Source organism: Chlorocebus sabaeus, chromosome 15 (genome assembly GCF_047675955.1).
Source record: "Chlorocebus sabaeus isolate Y175 chromosome 15, mChlSab1.0.hap1, whole genome shotgun sequence".
In the NCBI taxonomy this organism is placed as follows: Eukaryota; Metazoa; Chordata; class Mammalia; order Primates; family Cercopithecidae; genus Chlorocebus; species Chlorocebus sabaeus.
This window is the reverse complement of record NC_132918.1, coordinates 52,908,194-52,931,451: the sequence shown is the minus strand read 5'-3', so window position 1 is coordinate 52,931,451 and position 23,258 is coordinate 52,908,194. Positions and strand designations below refer to the sequence as shown.

The following is a 23,258-nucleotide window of genomic DNA, read 5'->3' as shown; positions in this document are numbered from 1 at the left end:
ATACCTAATGCATGCGGGGCTTAAAACCTAGATGACGGGTTGATAACACCATGGTACATATATACCTATGTAACAAACCTGCACATTCTGCACATGTATCCCAGAACTTAAAGTAAAATTAAAACTAAAATAAACAGATCCCATTTGTCTATTTTGGCTTTTGTTGCCATTGCTTTTGGTGTTTTAGTCATGAAGTCCTTGCTGGAAACCATCATTCTGAGCAAACTATCGCAAGGACAGAAAACCAAACACCATATGTTCTCACTCATAGGTGGGAATAAAACAATGAGAACACTTGGACACAGGGTGGGGAACATCACACACCAGGACCTGTTGTGGTGAGGGGGGAGAGGGGAGGGATAGCATTAGGAGAAATACCTAATGTAAATGACGAGTTAATGGGTGCAGCAAGCCAACATGGCACATGTATACATATGTAACAAACCTGCATGTTGTGCACATGTACCCTAGAACTTAAAGTACAATAATTAAAAAAAAACTTCCCACAATACAAAAATAAATAAATAAATAAATAAATGATTACCACTATAAATCCCTGCTAGGCTCACAAAGTTCCCTGCCCCTCCCCTGGGCTTCCAGAGTACAGAGCATACACTTTGGTCTGTTAGGGTGTCTCTGCAACATTCGTATCTCCATCCCATCAATAAATGATTCCTGAGGCCCTACTAAGTGCCAGGCATCATGACTGGCACTCGGGATCAATGACGACCTGGGCAACTATCCCTACTGTTGTTAATAAAAATAGTTCACATTTCTGGAATTCTATTATTTTCCATATTCAGTGCTAAGGCTTTACATGTATTATCCCACTTAATTCTCACAACAACATATTACGCAGACGAAGAAACAGAGAGTGAACAAAGAGAGGAAACAGAGAGAGGAAACAAACAGGGGAAATGACTTTCCCACAATCACACAACTAGTAAGTGATAGTGTCTGGCTCCAAAGTTTTTTCTCCAGAAAGACAGAAAAATACACAGAAATTAACCCACAGAGTGGCAAGTGCCAAGACAGGAGCTGGGAAAGGGTTCTCTGGGAACACCGAAGAGGGGCCCATACCAGGACACTTCTGTCTCCTTCCTCCCCCACTCCCCTGGCTATGAACTTTACAGGGGCTGAGACCATGGCTTATTCATATCTGCTGTATCCCCGTCCCCAGCCCATTACCTGGCACCCAGATTGCTACTGAACTGAGCAAAATTGTTGAAATCTCAGAATATCTGACTTAAAATTCTATATTCTTAGGGTCTTGAATAAATGGGACTATGGACTGCCAAGAGTTAGGATAAAGAGTAAAAGCTGAGTTAGGAATCCCTCGTTCAAACTCATTGGAGGGAAATGCCATTCAGACTTAGTAAATGCTGATTTGTTGACCATCTGCATCCACAGTTTAATCCCATGGGCTACTGATAAGAGATGAGAGTGCAGGAGCCCTGGCAGGTGGAATCAGGCGTATCAGTGAGAAGTCGCAGCGCCCACGCTGACTGTCAAGATGTGGCCTCAGTGTTGGAGCTTGCTTCCTGAGCAGCCCTGAAACCTTCACACTTACACTCTGAGCGTACTCCATAAACACAGAAGGTGGCAGCCCCACTTCCAGCTACACAGAATTAGGGGTCTGAGTTCATGAGGTTTTAATGCACCTCAAAAGTATTACTCATGTCTTTTTCTAGAACCCTAAGGGTCCAATTCTTAGATGTCCTAGAGCTCTGGCATTATAAGACAGAGCAGGGCCAGGCGCGGTGGCTCACACCTGTAATCCCAGCATTTTGGGAGGCTGAGGCAGGTGGATCACCGGAGGTCAGGAGTTCAAGACCAGCCTGGCCAACAGGGTGAAACCCCGTCTCTACTAAAAATACAAAAATTATCTGGGCGTGGTGGTGGGCGCCTGTAATCCAGTTACTTGGAAGGCTGAGGCAGGAGAATTGCTCAAACCCGGGAGGTAGAGGTTGCAGTGAGCCGTGAGCCAAGACTGTGTCATTGCACTCCAGCCTGAGCAACAAGAGCGAAACACTGTCTCAAAAAAAATAAAAATAAATAAATAAATAAATAAATAAATAAATAAATAAATAAAGATGGAGCAGTACTGTGGAACTTGAAGATGATTATGATATGATGATAGTATAATAGCTAACATTTATCAAACATCTATATGCTAGGCACTGTGCCAGCCTTTAAAAGTACTAATTCTAAACTCATATAGCCTTGTAGATGGCTATGGTTTGTCTCGTCTCACAGATGTAGAAACTGAGGCTCAGAGAAGCTAAGGGCCCTGCTCACTCAGCTACTAATAATGAAGCCAAGATTCAAGCCAAGTTCTGACTCCAGAGCTTTTCAATTATGCCAAACTCTTAATAATGATAATAATGATGACGATGACATACCAATTATTTCTCATTATGGAGATTACAATACCTGAGTTTTCTTGACCAAAGTACAAGCGCTGACAGAGTTCACAGCAAATCACGACAGGGTTAGTGCTGGAGATTCTAAATTCTCCCTGTATTTCAGCAGGGCTTGTCTGAACCCGACTCAGCTCCACAGCTTGCGTCCTGACTAGGATAGGCAGACAAAAAGCCGAATGAGAGTGTTGCACGTTACCTGGAAACCATACACCCTAGGGGCAAGGACATCATGCTTTATCCAGACGGAATTTTGAGTAGACTGCTTTTCCCACATCTGGGAATAGAAACACAAGGTAGAAATGACTCACTGTCAACTGGGAGCAGTGGCTCATGCCTGTAATCCCAGCACTTCGGGAGGCCAAGGTGGACAGATTGCCTGAGGTCAGGAGTTCAAAATCAGCCTGGCCAACATGGTGAAACTCTGTCTCTACTAAAAATACAAAAATTAGCTGGGTGTCGTGGTACACGCCTGTAGTCCCAGGTACTCGGGAGGCTGAGGCAGGAGAATCACTTCAACCTGGGAGGCAGAGGTTGCAGTGAGCTGAGATCGTGCCATTGCACTCCAGCCTGGGCAACAGAGTGAGACTTCTTCTCAAAAAAAAAAAAAAAGAGAGAGAGGAAATGATTCACTGTCATTAGGAAAACTGAAGCTGTTTAATCACCTTTAGATATAATGACAGGGTTTTGGGAAACTTCCCAGTCCTAGACCAATATTACGAATAAAGGACCCAAAAGAATATTTGTGCTACATTCAAACTTGCTTCATTGTTAAGAGTTGGTTTCTGCCTGGGACAATTCCACACCCATCTAGAACATAGAAAACCCATCTACCACCCTTGCTTTGCACACTCCCAGTGACAGGTTGTTCACCACCTCACAGCCATCCCACTGTGAAACAATCCCTGGAGACTTTATGGTTCCTCTAAAACCAGTCCACTGATAATCTGTCAAAAATAACTTCCTCAAAATTGGCCAAACATCTTTTCTTTTTTAACATAAACTGACAGCTAGACAACAACAACATCGCCATCTTATTGTCTCTTCTGCTTCCTCAAGAATGCAGTCAAGAAGAGAACTTGAGGGAGCCAAGTTTCCAAGGTGGCTGCCAGGCAATCATTTACAAACCTGACCTGGCTCCCAAGCTAACTTCAGCGGTGCCCACTGGGGGAGCTCAGGCGTGTCATTAATGCTAATTGTTGTGGCTGCCAAGGAAACCTTCGCACAGTTTGCAAACAGGCTATGCACACACAGTATGCAAGGGAGCTCCAGAGACCTCAACGGAGATTACAGGGACCTGGGAGCTCTCCTGAAGTACTACCACTGCAGAGCTTAGACTTATTCTCAGATTCTGTTGTGTTCTCCTTTTCCACTCTTCCCTGATCCTCATGGGGGCTGCACAGACTCCTAGAACCTTCAAGCAGCAAGACAGAGGTCCCCTCCACCAGCCACAGAGCTCTCCTTACACCTGGCCTCCTATTCCCAGCAACTTTAAGGAGATATTTTTAAGTGGCCATAGTTTTATCAAAACTCCATTAAGTTTTTGCCACAAAAGGATTTTCTTTAAAATAAAAATAGGGGTAGGTATTTGACTGATGTCTCTTGGGAGTGCTTTAGAGAAGAGGAATGAATACTGACATGTCCTATCTTCCCAGATGCAGAACTGTAAAACAAACATAATTGCTTTTCACATGTAAAAGAAAACTAGCTTAGAACATACTAGCATTTTCTTTGCCACGAAGGAGTTCACTTTCAGTGACTAAGCCAGAACTACTAGAGTTGCCAGGCCTAGGGACAGGACACATTGTGAGTGCTTAGCCAGGCTGGCCAGGACTGACCATCTCTGCAAGGAGTCCATAAGAAGGCTCAGGGCAGCCCTTCCCTGCTCCTGTCAATTTGAGTTGAGCAACAAACCTTTTGACCAAATATCAGCTCCATGGCACAACCCACAGTTATGGTGCCCACATGAATTCAGGTTTCTGTTTCCAACCTGAAGCATACAACTTCATGAGGCATTTAGATAGTATCAGAAAATATTTCCAGATGAGGTAGGTGTCTCCAGACCCTTGGTGCTGACCGAGACAGACAAAAGGCCCCTTATCAGCCACTTGACTGGAGGATCAGCCTTCCCTAAGCAGGGTTGTTCTCACTGGCCAGTCCTCACATCCGGGAGGGGTGTGGAGAGGTGTTAGGGGCTGCAACTGAGAAGAGAGAGGTCACCCACCCTATCTGCAGATGAGGGTGTGAGAAGCCAAGTCAGAAGACCCCATACTTCCCAGGATTCTCTCCAAAGTCCTGTTAGAAATCGAATTCCAGGAGGCCAGGCAGGGGCAGCCTAGGCCCTGGGCCCCTAGGAAGGGCTCCCTGAACTAGGCCCTGCCCAGGCCCCCTCGGACCTCCTCCTCTGCCGTCTCCTGGACCCCTGTCCTGCACTGAGCTGGTCTTCGGTGGACTTTATTCGCAGCCACCTCAAGATGAAAATACCACATCTGCCTCCTGCTGAGGTCCAGCCCAGGAAAGGAAGAAGGGGAACGAAAGATGCCAATGCTATTGTTTTTAAATCACCTATTTACTAAAAGATCCTCCTTTACCTAAGGCACTCAGATCATCAAGCCCTCCCAAATCACTTTTCTTTTTACAAAAAGTAAAAACCCAAGGCCGTCTTCCCAGTGTAGCCGAGTCCTGGGGCATCCCGTCATTCCCGCTCCCGCCTTCACTGCCCGGCGCCCGGGTCCTTCCCTCCCGGGGCGCCGCGGTTCGGCGCAGGCGGAGGCGGCCGGCGTGCAGGGCGGCGCCGAGGCGGAAGGGCGCGCCCTGGGCAGTGGGGACGCACGCAGCCGGCTCCTTCTGCGCCCCGCTGCACCCTGGTAGGGAGTTCGCCCCGGCTAATGTTTAACCTCCCGAATCCCTGATCCCTCGGAGTGCAGCCAAGCTACCCACCCGCCCCGCTCCCGGGACTAATTCCTGGCATAGTTTTCCCGCGCGGCCCGCTCACCGTGGGGTCGCCCAGAACCGGGGGCGGCGGGAAGACGTCTCGAGGTGGCTGCTCCCCTACTTGCCCCACGTCCTGCCTCTAGACTTGCTCCACCGCCCCAGACAGCCCAGAGACGGTTCCCGGAATGCTCACCGCCCGCCGTTCCCGGGATGCTTCCCCAGCTCCCCGCAGCCAGGGCGCTCTTTGTGGCGGAGGCAGAGCCTGCCCGGCCCACTCCGGTGCCGCCAACCTGCGGGGCCGCGGACAGAGAGCTCGGTGCGCCCGTCAGCTCTTGACTTGGGGTCTCTGTTGCCTCCCGCTCTTACTACAGCCGCCCCGCCCCGCCCCGCCCCACCTCAAGAAGAGGTGGAGCCTCTCCCGGCCCCTCTGGGACGAGCTATTTTTAGGTCTGTAACGGATGGGGGAAGGAGAGAATGCCACGTTTAATCCGTTAGTAAAATCCAGGATCCAAGTGAATGGCTTCCTGGCCTTGCTGAGAGGCTGGCCTTGCCCCGGTTTCCCCACACCCTGCCTCCGGTAAAATCGATGGCCTGCTGTGCAGGGGAGGCCGCAGCCCCCCGGGCAGATAGTCCTGCCCACTCTCCTAAAGGGACCGTCCTGGTTTCTTCCTGACCTGATCCCAAGCTAGGAGAGTTCTTTGGGTATGCCCCAGGTCTGATCAGATAGACAGCAGCCACCTTCCCTCCGCAGCCCCCACCCACCAGCCCCTACCCTCCCAACCTGCTGGTTTGCCCTGGGGATGCCAACTTGGAAACCCAGTACTGAAAAACGTATTTTTTCTCCTGATGTTAGTCTCTGATCGCTTCCCATAGCCAGTAGTTGCTGTGCTGAGATTCTGTTTTGTGGGCACCGTAACTGTGGGTTGTGCCATGGAGCTGATCCTTGGTCAAAAGGTTTGTTGCTCAACTCAAATTGATAGGAGCAGGAAAGGGCTGCCCTGAGCCTTCTTATGGACTCCTTGCAGAGATGGTCAGTCCTGGCCAGCCTGGCTAAGCACTTGCCATGTGTCCTGTCCGTAGGCCCGGCAACTCTAGTAGTTCTGGCTTAGTCACTGAAAGTAAACTCTTTCGTGGCAAAGAAAACGCTAGTATGTTTAAGTCAGTTTTCTTTTACATGTGAAAAGCAATTATGTTTGTTTGTTTTACAACTCTGCATCTGGGAAGATAGGACATGTCAGTATTCATTCCTCTTCTCTAAAGCACTCCCAAGGGACATCAGTCAAATACTTACCCTTATTTTTATTTTAAAGACAATCCTTTTGTGGCAAAAACTTAATAGGCTTTTGATAAAACCATGGCCAATTAAAAAAATACTTCCTTAAAGTTGCTGGGAATAGGAGGCCAGGTGTAAGGAGAGCTCTGTGGCTGGTGGAGGGGACCTCTGTCTTGCTGCTTGAAGGTTCTAGGAGTCTGTGCAGCCCCCATGAGGGTCCGGGAAGAGTGGGGGAAAAAAGCTCCTTTTCACACTCTCTCTCTCTCCCATCCCCCAACTCTTCGCCCTCCCTCCCTCTTTCTCTTTTTTCCATTGCAAAGGCTTTCTTCCCACCACAGTCTCAATCTGCCAAGCTCTACATTTTGAGGCAGCCAAAGCAAATGTGTATGGGAGCAAGCATTGTCAAGGACATGCAGGGAAACTGCAACTCCTGTGCATTGCTGGTGGGAATGTGAAATGGTACCATTACTGTGGATACAGAATGGTAGTTCCTCAAAAAATTAAAACACGAATTGCCAAAAGATCCAGCAATTCCATTTCTGGGTATATACCCCAAAGAACTGAAAGCAGGGATTCAAACAGATATTCATATACTCATGTTCATAATAGCATTATTCACAATAGCCAAAAAGTGGGAACAATCCAAATGTCTATCAACAGATTAATGGGTAAACAAAATGTGGTATATCCATACAATATAATATTAACTTTAAAAGGGAAGGAAATTCTGACATATGAATGAACCTTGAAAACTGTCTTAGTCTATTCAGGCTGCTATAACAAAATACCATTGAGTGGGTAGCATGTAAATAGTAGAAGTGTTTTTCTCACAGTTCTGGAGGCTGGGAAGTCCAAAATAGAGACATTGGCAGATTCGGTGCCTGGTGAGGGCCTGTTTCCTGGCTGTCATCTTCTCACTGCACCCTCACTTAGTAGAAGGGGCTACCTTGCTCTCTGGGGTTTCTTTCATAAGCGCACTAATCCCAATTATGAGGACTCTACCTTCATGACCTAACCATACCTCCCAAAAGCCCCACCTCCCAATACCATCACCTTGGAGGTCAAGATTTTAACCCCATTTTGCAGGGACACAAACATTCAGATCAAGGCAAAAACATTAAGTAAATGAAATAAACTAGACACAAAAAGACAAATATTGTGTTATTCCACTTATACCTAGAAATATTGTATGATTCCACTTGTACCTAGAATAGTCCATTCACAGAGACAGAAAGTAGAATAGTGGTTACCAGTGGCCGGAGGAGGGGGAATGAGTAGTTATTGATTCATGAGTACAGAATCTCAGTTTGGGAATGATGAGAAAGTTCCAGAGATAAATGGTAGTGATGGTTGCACAATAATGTGAATTTACTTAATGCCACTGAATTGTACACTTGAAAATGGTTACAATGGCAAATTTTACATTACATAAAAAATTATTATTATAATTTTTTAAACATTAAAAAAAATAGTAGATGGAGCAGGGACCAGGACCAAGTTGGGATATCTGTGCACCACCTACTCGGATGGGGAATCTTGTTCCTGCTGTCTTCTCCTAGTCAGGGCACTTTTTTCACCCCAGGGTTTTCTGCCACCCAGAAGAGCAAAAAGAAGAGTCCAGGCTTTGGGAGTCAAAGATGCATCTACATTCCACATTCCCAAACTACATAACCCTGGGAACGTCACGTAGCCTCTCTGATCTTCGTTTTTCTCATCTGTAAAGTGGGAAAAGTAAACTCTACCTAGAAGAGTTGTTAGAACCAAATTAGCTAAATTATATGTAGGCTCTGCCCTGAACCTACAAGTCAGTGGTGTGCCCTCTTGACTTGACACTGTGAAATCGCCTAAGACATTTACTTCTCAGCTCTCTTCCCACTGTATCCCTGACATTTGCAGAAAGTAGTTCTGAGGATACCTTTGTGTGTGTTATTTCCACCAGCCTCAATTTCCCCATGTGTAAATAGGGTGCCCTCCTTTGCAGGGCTGGTGTAAGAAAGTAGACTTGACATTCACCCAGATCTACCTTAGCCAAAAACCAGATCCTCCAGCTTGAGCTGACCAAGACCTCATGCATGCAACCCTCACACTCTTCCCTTACTAGGCCTTAGTTTAACCCTCAACAAAGGGAAGAGTTACTGAGTGCCTATTATGTGCCAAGTTCTTTTCTTAGTCCCAAGGATACCAACAGCCTCTAGAGGACTAGATCACTTGGCACTGGAAAGCTGTCATTTCTGCTGCCCACCTCTACTGCAGCACACACAAGATCTGGCATCAGCCATGGTGACAGGTGCACAGACTAAGGGAGACCGGCCCTAGCTGGCTAGTCCTGTCACCCTGAGCAGCTGGCCCACAACTGCTGGGTGGGAGGACAGGAGGATGGATTTTCAATACCCCAATGGCCCCGTACTCCCTCCTCAGCCCAGTATTAGGCACCTGCCCTCTGACCCGGCTCAGCCCCTTTCACAGACGGTCTCCCTCCTACACCTCAGGAAATAGGACACAGCCTAGGCAACCTGTAATAGGAGTGCCCTCTGCTGCCAAATGCTGGCATCACACCTCAGAAGCCTGCTCTGGATCCCATTCTCCTGAAGGGAAATGTATCTGAGGTGTATGGACAGGGCTCCCCGCGCTGGAATGCCGGCCACTAAGGAGCCCTGAGGTGATTTAAGGTCAAAAGTGTATTGTTGAGCTTTCTGGGTTGATGTATAGGTAGGCAGGCATACAGTCGGGGGGGGGGGCGGTTACATAAAATCTGGTTTGCTGGTTTCTCCTGAAAAATCTAAGAATCTAGTAACAAAAGAAAGGCCTGCACTCTGACATGTCTAGAAGTGGCAGGATCTGAGAAGAAACTCTTTCTTAGGCAGATCGTACAATCCCCAAAAAGATCACTTTGAAGGAAGTCTGAGCACCTACCGAAAAGACCTCCTTTCTCAAGAAAACGTCCCTTCTGCAAAAATGAAAATGCAGAGCTGGATAAGCTTGGCCTAAGGCGTGGCCGTGATATGGCCACTCATTGGCTGGCAGTGATGGGGGGTGGGATCTGGAAGGAGCTGCCCCAGCCGCCTCCTGCCTGGGCTCTTCCCTTTTGGAGGAGGGATTCCCCTTTGGCAGTTTGATGAAGCCCATACCCTTTCCTCAGAATGGTTTTTATTTTTACTATTTATTTATTTATTTATTTATTTATTTATTTTTTGGGACGGTGTCTTGCTCTGTCGCCAGGCTGGAATGCAGTGGTGCGATCTCGGCTCACTCCGCCTCCTAGGTTCAAGTGATTCTCCTGCCTCAGCCTCCCGAGTAGCTGGGACTACAGGCACGCACAACCACGCCAAGCTAATTTTTGTATTTTTAGTAGAAACGGGGTTTCACCATGTTGGTTAGGATGGTCTCGATCTCTTGACCTTGTGATCCTCCCGCCTTGGCCTCCCAAAGTGCTGGGATTACAGGCGTGAGCCACCGTGCCGGTCTAAGAATGGTTTTAAATGCACAAAGCAAAACATAGAATTACAGAGGACATCAAAATATTGAAAATATAGCTATGAGAACACAAGAAAATGTGCAAAATAATAGCATTTGTTTATTAATGCATTTAATAGCAAGACCTAGCATCTGATCTAAAAGTAGTAAGAGTGTAAACAACATTTCAAGATATCTGTAATAACTTTAACATGATAGGAAAAAACTAATATTTAATGACAGTCACAGGTTTCACTGATACTACTGCGGTTTGTGGCCTACATTCATAATTGAAAGAAATGATACATTTTGATTAACAGCTAGTAAAATAAAGATGTAAGTTCCCAGACTCCCAAAATCTCTTCACAGCCCCCTAAATTAAGAACCCCTGCCCCAGTATCACCAAGGAGAGTGCAATAACCTTGCTACTTAGTTTAGAAGATACATCTGAGATTCAGGGTCCTGACAATTCTCTTGGGTGAGAGAGCTCTACCTTTATTTATTGAAGGGGAGCAGGGTGACAGAAGGGTAAGGAAGCATGGCATGAAACCCAAAAGACAAAAAAAAAGACAGGTTGGATTACATAAAAATTTTAAAATATATATGATGAAAACACCCTAAATGAGGTTAAAAAACAAAGAACTAAAAAAAATGCAATGTAATGATACAGTATTAGTGACATTAATTTATAAAGAGTGCTTACAAATCAACGAGAAATAGAACAACCCAAAAGAAGAGTGGACAAAAGATGAGATGATTCATAGAATAAAAATAATTGCCAGTTAAACATGTAAACAACCTTACCAAAATGAACATCAAAATTACGTGTTTTAAACTATTATACTGGCCAAAATTAAGTAGATGTTTTAAATTGGTGAAAAGTGGGAAAATGGGCAGTTTCAAACAGCCTTCTTGAAAAATAATTATCAAAATTTAAAGTCCTCAAAAATGCAAGAATCAGGATTTTTTGCTATAGTATTACATGTACTATTAAAATTAGAATAACCTAAATATCCACCAATTGAATAACGATTACATAGATTATGTATCATGTATCCTACAATGAAACACTATGCAACCATTATAAAGAAAAAAGTATATCTTGGTGTGCTAATGAAAAAAGGTACCTAAGACATACATTTTTAAAGTGAAAAACAACATACAAATAACATGTATCTTTTTTTTTTTTTTTTTTCCAGACAGAATTTTGCTCTTGTTGTCCAGGCTGGAGTGCAGTGGTACAGTCTGGGCTAACTGCAACCTCCACCTCCTGAGTTCAAGCAATTCTCCTGCCTCAGCCTCCCAAGTAGTTGGGATTACAGGCGCCCACCACCACGCCTGGCTAATTTTTTTAGTAGAGACGGGTTTCATCATGTTGGCCAGGCTGGTGGTCTCAAACTTCTGACCTCAAGTGATCTGCCCCCATTAGCCTCCCAAAGTGCTGGGATTACAGGCATGAGCTACCACAGCTGGCCATAACACATGTTATGGAATCTTATGATTCCATTTGTATTTTTTTTAACTGTTGATATGAGAAACTCAGGAATGGTATTCAAAATATTTAATGAGTCTGGCAAAGATACCAACCAATCAGCACTGATGCTGGCCATTACCCTAGAGAAGGAAATAAGACAGCCTTGTTGAATTGTGGGAGTCCTGGGGAAAAAGCAAGGGCAGTACTTGGAAGAGACTTCTTACCAATAAGCGGGAATATATATGCAGAGAAAGAGTGGGAGGTATCTACAAACTTGACAGTAGTACACAACAGGCACTTTCACGTTTTGCCCCACACAATCCTATTTGAAATTCTAAGAATGAGTAGGATTTGAAAAAAAATTAATACAGGGGAAAACACTAGCATGAGCCTGTTCTCAAAATGTAGCCTGACATAAATTAATGGCATAGATTCACAAAAGGCCAGAAGGAATCCAGGGTTATCTGGGGTCCCAGGAACCTCACATTTCTTACCACTTACTACTCTTACCATCATCACCACCACCATGTTTTGAAATGTTCTTTTTCACTAAACAAACTGGATTCACTAAGTAATACATTATTACTTTATTTCCTACATGTTTTATTAATCAAAAAACATATTAATCAGAAACATAATTTACTGCCAGGTAAAGCTCCCTATAAACATCAAATTATCATTAATGTCAAAATGAATTTGTGTGTGTGTGTGTGTGTATACATTTATTTACTTATTTATTTATTTGACATAGGGTCTCATTGTCTTGCCCAGGCTGGAGAGCAGTGGTGTGATCACAGTTCACCATAACCTAGAACCCATGGGCTCAAGTGATCCTCCTTCCTTAGCCTCCCGAGTAGCTAGGACTACAGGTGAGCCATCATGCCTGGCTATTTGTTTCTTGTAGAGACAGAGACTTGCTGTTTTGCCCAATCTGATCTCAAACTCCTGGACTCAAGCAATCCCCCCACCTTGGCCTCCCAAAGTGCTGGCATTATAGGCATGAGCCGATGTGCATGGCCAATTCACATATTTTTGAAATATCGAAAATATTTCTAATCAAACCCCTCAAAACCCTATTGATCAGGAATGTTCGACAGTTGAAGAACCATTTGTCATGCATTCTCTAGATGTAGAAGTGAGAGACCTATGTGTCCCTGCTTGTCTCTAAGACAGCTAGCTTTAGAAATCCTCACCTGTGGAGACAGTCAGGAGAACTGAAAACCAGTAGCAGTTCCTAGGACACAACCCAGAGGACAACCATGGGGTATGGCAGCAGCCTCAGAGCCTGATGATGGTATCAGACATCTACAAGTCCAAAGCAAGTAGCTGTGAATAAATAAAGCTGGGGCATGAGACATGACTTGTAAATATTTTTTAATAAGACTGTCAGAGCAGTGATTTTTTTTTTTTTTTTTTTTTGATCTGGCTCTGTCACCCAGACTGAGTGCAGTGACACGATCTTGGCTCACTGTACCCTCAACCTCCCACGTTCAGGTGATCCTCCCAACTCAGTCTCCCAGCTAGCTTGGCCTACAGGCATGTATCACCACACCTGGTTAATTTTTGTATTTTTTGATAGACAGGGTTTCACCCTGTTGCCCAGGCTGGTCATGAACTCCTGGGCTCAAGCAATCCACCTGCCTCAGCCTCCCAAAGTGCCAGGATTCCAGGTGTGAACCACTGTGCCTGGCCAGCAGTGATTCCTAAAGGGGGAAATATTAGAATAAAAGAGGGATAGATGGATATAGTTTGAAAAGGTATCATAATTTTATATTCAAGGGCAAATACAAACTTTCTTCCGTAAAGCAAACTATCAAAAGGAAAGTTCTAGAAAATCTTTGCTGATAAGTGTTTGCTGAAATATTCTCATAACAGTATAATTCTCATACCTCCTGAAAATAAATAAATAATTTATTTGTAATTGACAAATAAAAATTGTATTTATTTATGGTGTTTTGAACATGACATTTTGAAATGCAGGAGGTAAATTTTTATGTGAATCTAAAAAGGGCAGCAGTTTTAAATAGTCTAAGTTTGTAATTTGTTTCTATGGGCCAATTATGACAGGGTTAAAGTGTATATTGGAAAGAGGTAGGGTAGAGAACAGCAGACACCCTGGGGAGGAGAGGAGACTGTCCCAGGGTCATGAGGCCAGGGATTAGGATATAAGTGCTGAGGACCTCATCTGCTTGATCCAGCTGTATCTGCAGCATCTAAATCAATGCTTGGCACATAGACCAGGCTCAGTTAATATTTATTGACTGAATGCATTAATGAATGTCAAAATCAGGACTAGAAATCAAGTCTCTTTTTACCTCAGTCAATGCTCTAACAGGTCCTGGAATTAATCTTACTGTATTAAATAGAACATGTGGCAAAACGGTTCGCTGCCTACCCCAGTACCCATTTTTTCTTCCTCCTTAAACTTCCCAGCCTCTCTTGCAGCTACATCTCAGTCAGTGCAATGTAAGAGAAAGTGTTATACGGTACTAGCAGGAAGTCTTCACAAAATAAAGCAAGTGCACCTTTCCTCTTTTCTTCTTCCTACTGCCTGAAATGCAAACATGGTGGGTTGGAGGCCAAGCAGCCACATGGACCATGAGTGTATGTTTTATAGCCAGTATTATTTGGGATTGTTCTATTATAGACAGAGAAAGCTAATCCTAACTGACATTTGAGAGGTAACCCTCTGCCCACCCCCGCAAGGGACAGTGGAGATCAAGTGAAAATGTGGCACTCCAGGAAATATCCATTTCCACACTGCAGCAGCAGCAACCCAGTGTTAGCTCTATTTGTTACCTGGACCCAGCTCCCCAGTCACTGACCCCTCTGGTCCTTGAATCAGGTCTCTGTAAGTCCCGGGACAGTGCTTGCGATAGAGATTTTCCACCAGTGTGTTGCTTCCTCTAACCACAGCCCGCCCCTCCTGGTTCATGTAGTTCCACAAATGCAGGGCATAGGAGTCATTGAAGCTTGGGTCTGTATCCCACACTTCATAGTAGCGCCTCCACTCTGGATAGGAGATGGGGTAAAATCTTTGGGGATGTAGGAAGGATATGTTCAGGCACCTGAGGTCGCTCAGCTCCTGGAAGTCTTCAAGTTTACACCATACCCTCAACATCCTTGTCATCAAATCAGGGCCTTGGTTGCCCCAAATGTCTGAATTATAGTGTTCAACAAAGTTTTCCATGCATTTCCACAAAAAGGGGTGTTGGGGGAGGAACCCAAATACTCCATTACTAGAGTACCGAGAAGCCTGGGCAGCCAAAAAGTTCTCCTCAGGTATGGGCCTGATGGAGATGACATCGGTGTCCATGTAGATGCCACCGTGTTTCCAGATGACAGCCAGGCGGGATGCGTCCGAGCTGATGTGGAGCCAGTTTCTCTCTATGCTGGTGTTGATCTGCAGGAGCAGGTGCAAATCAGTCCCAAGTAGCCAGGGGGAAGAGGGAGGGGCATCACAGCAGGAGGCCAGGCCCAGAGAAGCTGGGGAGGGGTTAAAGAAGCCAGCTTCCCAAAATCCTATTTGCTACAAGCCCGATTTTGCAAATTTACTAAACTTACCTCACTCCAGAATTTTTCATTTAAGTAAAAAGTTTGCAGCAATCAGCATCAATGGAAAGATTTTAGCACCTTTTAAAGATTTCATGAAATGGTTTTTTAAAAACATTAAAGCATTGGAAAAATAAAGAAGAAATCCAGAAAAGATTTCACAATGCACTGTATGATTCATTCTTCAGTGTGCGTGACATAAACTACAAATATGAAACTGTAGAGGAAGAACCAAATAAAGCCCTTAAAATGCTAACAACTGACAATGAAAAAATCAGTATGTCTGCTATTTGAAAAATTGGTAAAAAGAATCTTAAAATGCATACCTTTGCTCATTTATTAATTCCTCTAATAATATTTAATGAGGACCTACTTACTATGTGCCGAATTCTATTAAAACTGCTAAGGATACAGCAGTGAACAAACAAACAGAAAACCCTCCTGGGAGGAGACAGATAATAAATAAACATTATGTGTCAGATGTTGACAACAACCATGAAGAAAAAAAGCTGGGTGAAGGGACTGTGAAGGGGCCAGGGTGGAGCACTGTATTACATTAGTTCCCCCCAGAAACTGGAAGGAAGTGGGTGGGTGAACCATGCCCATAGCTGAGAAAAGAGAGTTCCAGGAGGAAGGAACTCCTAGACCTCTCTTCTCTTGCAATAGAGATTGTCCACCAGTGTGTTGCTTCCTCTAACCACAGACCTCCCCTCCTGGTTCATATAGTTCCACAAATGCACGGCATAAAAGTCACTGAAGCTCAGGTCTGTATCCCAGTGAATACAAGGGCCCTGAGGCAAAAGCACACTTGCCATGTGCGGGAACAAGGAGGAGGCAGTGGGCTGAAGCAGAGAAGGGAGTAGGGTAGGCAATGAGATCAGAATTGGACAGGGGTGGGGAGGGAGGCTAGATTGTGTAGGCTGGGGCCAAGACTGAAGTTATTTGGAAGGTTTAGAAGAAAGGAGGGAAGTGATCTCAATTAGTCTGCAAAGGGTCACTCTGGCTGCTGTGTAGAAATCAGTCTGGGGTAGGGTTGGTAGGTGGCAAGGGCAGAAGCAAAGGCAAGTTAGGAGTCAGTTGACATAATCCAGACAAGAGTTGACGGTGCTAACAGTGGGGGTGAGGGAAGAGCACATAATGAAGATGAAGCTGGTCAGGATTTTCTGATGGGCTGGATGTGGGGTGGGAGAGAGAGGAGTCACAGATGACTGCAAAGGCTAAAATGTGGGCAAAACAGAAAATTACTTTAAAAAGAACAAAAATAAATCAGCATAAATGTCAGTGTTCTCATATGGAATGCTAACATTTTGAAGAGAAATAGAAAGCAAAATGTTTTGTTTGTTTGTTTTTTTAATTTTAAAGACATTGCTTAAAAGGTTAAACAACCACCCCTGGCTTTTGACAAAATAAACAGTCTTTAAAATTCTGCTATCCAGTCAAATGAAAGCAGGTCAACTAAAACTTTGCAGAAATCTTCACAAGTTCTTAAAAATTGTCACATTGTGCTGGGTGTGGTGGCTCACACCTATAATCCCAGCACTTTGGGAGGCTGAAGTGGGTGGATTACCTGAGGTCAGGGGTTCGAGACCAGCCTGGCCAACGTGGTGAAGCCCCATCTCCACTAAAAATACAAAAATTAGCTTGGTGTGGTGACAGGTACCTGTAATCCCAGCTACTAGGGAGGCTGAGACAGGAGAATCACTTGAACCTGGGAGGCGGAGGTTGCAGTGAGCCAAGATCGTGCCATTGCACTCCAGCCTAGGTGACAAGAGTGAAACTCCATCTCAAAAAAAAAAAAAAAAAAAAAAAAATAGGCCGGGCGGGGGTGGCTCATGCCTGTAATCCCAGCACTTTGGGAAACCGAGGTGGGTGGATCACAAAGTCAAGAAATCGAGACCATCCTGGCCAACATGGTGAAACCCCATCTCTACTATAAATACAAAAATTAGCTGAGTGTGGTGGTGCATGCTTATAGTCCCAGCTACTTGGGAGGCTGAGGCAGGAGAATTGCTTGAACCCGGGAAGCGGAGGTTCTGGTGAGCCGAGATCGCACCACTGCACTCCAGCCTGGGCGACAGAGCGAGACTCCATCTCAAAACAAAACAAAACAAAACAAAAACAACATAAGTGCTCCAATAAGGATGACCAGCAGAAAGAGGTTGAAGGTTCTAGCTGCTCAAAGAACAGTCGCCCATCCCCACCCTATGCCCATAGTTCTAATTCCTGGGCATCATTAAGGGCTACAGTAGCCCAGATCAGTGTAGCAAACCCAGTGGTCATGAGGAAGTGATGGCACCTTGAGTCTTTCCTAACGGGTGGTTCCCAGCTATCCTGTGGTGGCCTAACTGGGGAAGCACATGCCAGAGCTCAGCATCCCTAGGGTATTATGGTGTGATCCCTGTAGATGTACAGCCTACTGTAGTATCCTGCAGGCTCAGACAGAGCAAACACTTAGGAGCTCTCGAGCTCAGAGCCCATCTTGCTCCTAAAATCCAACATAGTAAAATTAAGGTGTAGCTTAGAGCAACCTAAACTGTGTTCCATGGAACATCAATGCCAAGAGATTATTTATGTGTCACACTGAAAGAGGGTTCCATGCTCAAATAAGTTTAGGAAGTGATGGGTTGAATCCAGTTAAATTTCTTTAGTTCAGAATGATAAAGAGGCTTTAATATCCTCATGTGCGTGATTCATCTGTAAGAAAAGGATGTGGTATGCAGCTTCTCCCAAAATAATTTAATTACAGATTTTTTTCAAGGAGCAAAATACAATTTAGGCAGTGTATTAGGCTGTTCCTGCATTCCTATAAGGAAATACCTAAGACTGGGTAATTTATAAAGAAAAGACATTTGATTGGCTCATGGTTCTGCAGGCTGTACAGGAAGCAAAGCAACAGCATTTGCTTGGCTTCTGGGGAGGCCTCAGGGAGCTTTTACTCACAACTGAAGGTGAAGCAGGAGTAGGCGCATCACATGGCAAGAGCAGGAGCAAGAGAGAGAGTCGCTGGGGGTAGGTGCCACACACTTTTAAACAACCAGATCTTGTGAGAACCCACTCACTATCCTGAGGACAGCACCAAGTCATGAGACATCCACCCCTATGACCCCATTACCTCCTACCAGGCCCCACCTCCAACAATGGAGATTACAATTCCACATGAGATTTGGTGAGGACATATATTCAAACTATATCAGGTGGTATTAGTCTAGCCCAGGCATCAGGAAACTTGTAGAGTCCCGGAGTACCCTCTAGCAAGTTAGCACTGAGAGCCACAAAGACCAAGCTGGGGTATCCCCTCCACTCCCAGAAACTGCCTCCCTACCCCTCTGCCCACCCTGCCACTGCACAGGGCAGCACCACCTGTTTTTTGGGAACTCTGCTGTTGGCACTGCCAACACAGTGGAAACTCAATCCATGAACTGCTCCACCTCCTCCTAATGAGTCCCAATCTGAGGACTTCAGGGCTCTTCAGAAGGAGAGATAGGCACTTTGGGATCTAGAAGTCACTGAGGCCAAGAATAAACTGACCCCAGCAGCCACTCCCAACCCCAGCCCCTACCTTTCTGGCCCACCAGGTCCCTCCCCATCAGGTCTGTCACTTAGTCCAAAAAATGTCTCCAGCTGACAGCAACTAGGTACACGCATGCCCTCCACCCAGGAGAGTCCACCCAGTTTCCAGGCAAATGAGGTGGGGCAGGGAGTAGGCTAAATAATGGCTACCCAAAGACCTCAGGTCCTAATTCCTGGAACCTGCTGATGTTACCTTATATGGCAAAAGTATCTTTGCAGATGTCATCAGGAAACTTAAGACAGGGAGATTATCCTGGATGGGCTCTAAATGCAATCACAAGTGTCATTTAAAGGGAGAGACAGAGGGAGATTTTACACACACAGAGAAAAGAGATTTGAAGATGGAGACAGAGATTGGAGTGAGGGGCTATTGACCAAGGAATGCCAGCAGCCACAGAAGCTTGTCAGAGGCAAGGGATCATCCTTCCCTAGGAACTCAGGAGGAAACGCAGCCCTGCCAGCACTTTAATATTGGCCCAGTGAAAATAATCTGGGACTTCTGACCTCCAGAACTGTGAGAGAACGAATTTCTGTTGTTTTACGCCACCAGGTTGGTGGTAATTAGTTACAGCAGACGGAGGAAACTACCACAAGTACCTTCATAATATCCTCAATTTTGCCACCTTAGCCCACAAAACCAAAAATATTTACTATCTGGCCCTATACAGAAAAAAAAAAAAGTTTGCTAATATTTGCTACAGCCTATGATTAGAATTTAGACAGAACTTTATGTGGCAAGCAAATAGTATTATTTTTGCTTGTGTGTGTGTTTGAGACAGAGTCTTGCCATGTTGCCCAGGCTGGCCTTTGAACTCCTGCGCTCCAGCAATCCTCCTGCCTCGGCCTCTGGAGTAGCTGAGACTACAGGTGCATGCCAGCACAGCCAATGTGAATAGTATTATTTTTATGTCAATTTTTAAATTACTTTTTGTTTTCTAAAATAATTTTATTTGTAAAATCAATACATTCTTATCACTAAATTCACTCCTAATCCAATTATACTAAAACACCTACTATTATTGTGTGTTGTATAGTTCTTTGAGGTCTTCTTTTTTCAATAGATGTGTGTGGGTTTTTGCATAACTTAAATCGTTATAACTACTATAATTACATTATGATATAAGGTGGTTTTAATTCCATGTTGTGTTATAGTCTTCATAGGATGTCAGTTTTAAAAAATCATAGTTAAAGCCTGCATAATGGAGTCATTGAGTGGCTGTACTACAATTTCCTTAAGCAACCTGATTTCAGCTCTTCTATGAGAGAAATATTAGATTGGCATGTTATTCCCTTATTATGGTTTGCTACTATCATGGGGATTACAAAATTCCTCCGAGCTCCAGGAGTTTCTCAATCATATCTTAATACAACCCAATCCATATCGCAGCATTTCACCGATCCTTCATGAATTTTCTACTTACATCATTTCATGTTAAATATTGCCTGGTTTCCCCTTTAGGTACAAAAAAAAAAAAGTTTAACATAAGTGGATTTTAAACGATAGTGAAAAATAAGTGTCGTATACACCTAGAAAAGATATAAAAACTCATTCAGTTAAGAACAGTCTCCAAAGTAACCAAGATCCTAAAAGAAATAAGACTAGAAGCAAAAGACACGAGAATAAAGATGCACCTAACACAAGTCTCCCCTGTTTATCTGAATCAGTTCTCAACATGGTAAAAAGAGGGTCAAATGAGAGTCAACCCAAATATGAGTTCTAGTTCCATCTCCGACCTGAGTCCTTACCCTCAGTTTACCCATATATACAATTCGTTGATATTTTAAGTTTCCCTGAACACTTACTTGATTGTACCATGAAAACAATGGTGTGTCTTCAAACAGCCTTTTCATATCCAAAGGGAAGAGGAAAACGTTGTCTATTGCTGAGAGGAAGGAAAAAGCTGGGTATGTGGAGTTTGAGGGCATCGGTGTGGAATCAGTGAGACCCTTCATAAAGAACACCACGGGCCGCTCAGGATAAATCTTAGCAGCAGACTCCACAGCACAGGAGACCAAGTGGGTCGGCTCCATTCTCTCTGAGGTCTCTAGAAACACAATGCCGCGTCTGTGGCTCAGGAGGGCTTCCAACCCCTGCTGGGACTTGAAAGAAGGCAAGCAGAAGAGGCAGCTGGACTTCAGGGTGAACTGGTAGATGAAGCCACAGGCAAACAGCAAGGTGACTGAAAGGGAGAGCTGGAGCTCCTTCCGCATGTCCTCTTCTCTGTGCCAGCCTGCTCTTTTAAATCAACACAATTAATTAAAAATCACAGCTGCAAAGGCTGATAAAGGTAGCACATGAGAAAATGATACATGAATATGATTTAAAAACTTAAATTTTAAATATCCTAAATAAAATCTTATGAAATCAAGTCCAGCAATAGTGAAAAGAAAAAATGCAGCCAGGCATGGTGGCATATGCCTGTAGTCCCAACTACTAGGGAGGCTGAGGTAGGAGGATCCCCTGAGTCCAAGAGTTTGAGACTAGCTTGGGCAGCATAGTGAAAATTATCACAAAAATTTTTTAAAAAAAGAAAAAGACAAGAAATGTGTGAGAAAGAAAAATGCATCATAACCAATCAGCATTTATCTTAGATTTTAAAATGATTTGACATTAAAAATAATTAGTTAATAGGGAAAACTATTGATAAAATGCATTATCTTAACAGGCTAAAGAAGAAAAGCCATATCATTTTGGCTCAAGAGATGCCAAGAATGTGACTAACTTTAAGATTCATTCACAAATTTTTTTTTTTTTTTTTTTTTTTTTTTTTTTGAGACAGAGTCTCACTCTGTCACCCAGGCTGGAGTGCAGTGGCCAGATCTCAGCTCACTGCAAGCTCCGCCTCCCAGGTTGACGCCATTCTCCTGCCTCAGCCTCCTGAGTAGCTAGAACTACAGGCGCCCGCCACCTCACCCAGCTAGTTTTTTGTATTTTTTTTAGTAGAGACGGGGTTTCACCGTGTTAGCCAGGATGGTCTCGATCTCCTGACCTCGTGATCCGCCCGTCTCGGCCTCCCAAAGTGCTGGGATTACAGGCTTGAGCCACCGCGCCCGACCCATTCACAATTTTTTTAAAGTACAAGGAAACTTTCTTAGGCTGATTTTAAACAATGTCCACCAGAACATACAGTAATTATCATACTTAATATGAAACATTTGAAACATCCCATTAAGATCAGGAATATGATATGAATGCCCATTGTCATTGTCACTGACATCATTGGTTACAATCTGATAATTGTAACCAATGCAATAAAACAAGAGAAAGAAATTTCTACTATGAATATTAAAAGAGGCAAAAGTATCTCTAGTTTCAGAAAACATAATTGAAAAACTAATAGAACTAAGAAAAAAAATTAACAAAGGAAGCAAACTGAAGGCTACAGAGTTAAATAAATTGCCAAGATCTAGCAAAGCTGTGACCATAACTTGCATCCACCTGCCACCAAAGTCCAGGCTCTGAACTGTTACCTGCAGTGTTTTCCTCACCATAAATGTTAGCTCTAACCAAGCAGAACACAGATCTCAATTCTTGGCAGGTCTATCTTTCAAATTACTTATAACTGTTTTAGAAAATACAAAACAGTGAATCAGAGCCTACCTTCTAGCTGGAAACTTGCAGTTCACCAGTATTTGAGATCTTAGAAACAACAAGTTTTTCCTGGTACACTTTCTGATAAATCGCCACCCAATCTTCCAATTCAACAACACAGTGTGAGTAAATCATTGGCAGACTGAGACTAAACACAAAAAGTTCCCCGGAAGCTCCTCCCTTTACTAAGTTCCCTCAAACACAGACACTTGGGAACAAGAGGGGGTTCACTAGATTTTTAAGGTGACCCACACACTAATCCTGCCTGTTTGTGGATCTATTATGGGGGTTATAAAGGGATTCTTTCACCTGGAGAAAGCTGTATCCTGGCATAACCTTGGAGCCAACATAACCTGCACTTGTTCAGTTTAGCTTGAATCAAAATTATGGACAGAGACCCTGTAAGGTGGTACAAACACCCCTTTGCAAGCACAAAGTTTGATGAAAAGGAAAGAGAGCCCATCAACACAAATAAGCAATGAACAAGCGCCTGCAGTCCAAAGGCCCAGTGATTTAGAATGTAAGAAGTGATTCTCCAGTGTCAGTCACAGTGGCTGCAGGAAGGCTCCTTTTTCCCCAAGGTCCCCCTTGTATGAGCCTCCTCTCAGTCTCAGGAAGCCAGCTTTGTTGTCCTCTACTGATGTGGCAGTCCCCACATTTCCCAAGGTGTTAGCACTCACCTGTGGCCTATTCCCCACTGCCCCTGAAATGAGCTCTTAGTAATCTTCTTTGGAGCCATCCTCTGCTCAGTCACCTGTCTTGGCCGTGAGCAGGTATCCACAGTTCCCCCTGGATGCTCTAGTGTGAGCAGGTAGGCCTGCTCCTGAGCAGACTTTGGATTCTAACATAGCAGGTCCTACATGAAGGAATTAAAGCTGCCCCACTCATTGATGGCTTCTGGTTTTCTATGTGTCCAAGGATCCCAGAAACAGCTTGTAGGTCTCCCCTCTTCCTTTTGGAGCTGAATTTCTTCTCTGGACCTCATCAATT

The 23,258-nt window shown here is 44.3% G+C and overlaps 2 protein-coding genes across 4 annotated transcripts in view; both read right to left on the bottom strand.

Annotated features, from left to right (window-relative positions):
* Positions 1 to 5,722, bottom strand: part of DZIP1L (DAZ interacting zinc finger protein 1 like) — a 53,498-nt gene extending 47,776 nt beyond the window's left edge. The window contains exons 1-2 of one of the 3 annotated variants that reach the window (XM_038002829.2): positions 5,416 to 5,722; positions 2,434 to 2,574 (exon numbers count right to left, since the gene is read on the bottom strand). The gene's annotated coding sequence lies outside the window, so the exon portion shown is untranslated. The remainder of the gene's footprint in view (positions 1 to 2,433; positions 2,575 to 5,415) is intronic. The other 2 variants (XM_038002826.2, XM_038002827.2) reach the window with 2 other exon arrangements.
* Positions 5,723 to 11,266: 5,544 nt separating this feature from the next.
* Positions 11,267 to 22,717, bottom strand: A4GNT (alpha-1,4-N-acetylglucosaminyltransferase). Its single transcript, XM_008008999.3, has 3 exons — positions 22,278 to 22,717; positions 20,480 to 20,912; positions 11,267 to 14,957 (listed from the first exon to the last, which is right to left on the bottom strand). Exons 2-3 carry the CDS (start codon positions 20,885 to 20,887, stop codon positions 14,343 to 14,345), a joined length of 1,023 nt encoding a protein of 340 aa, XP_008007190.3. The 5' UTR covers positions 20,888 to 20,912; positions 22,278 to 22,717; the 3' UTR covers positions 11,267 to 14,342.
* Between the last annotated feature and the right edge of the window lie 541 nt (positions 22,718 to 23,258).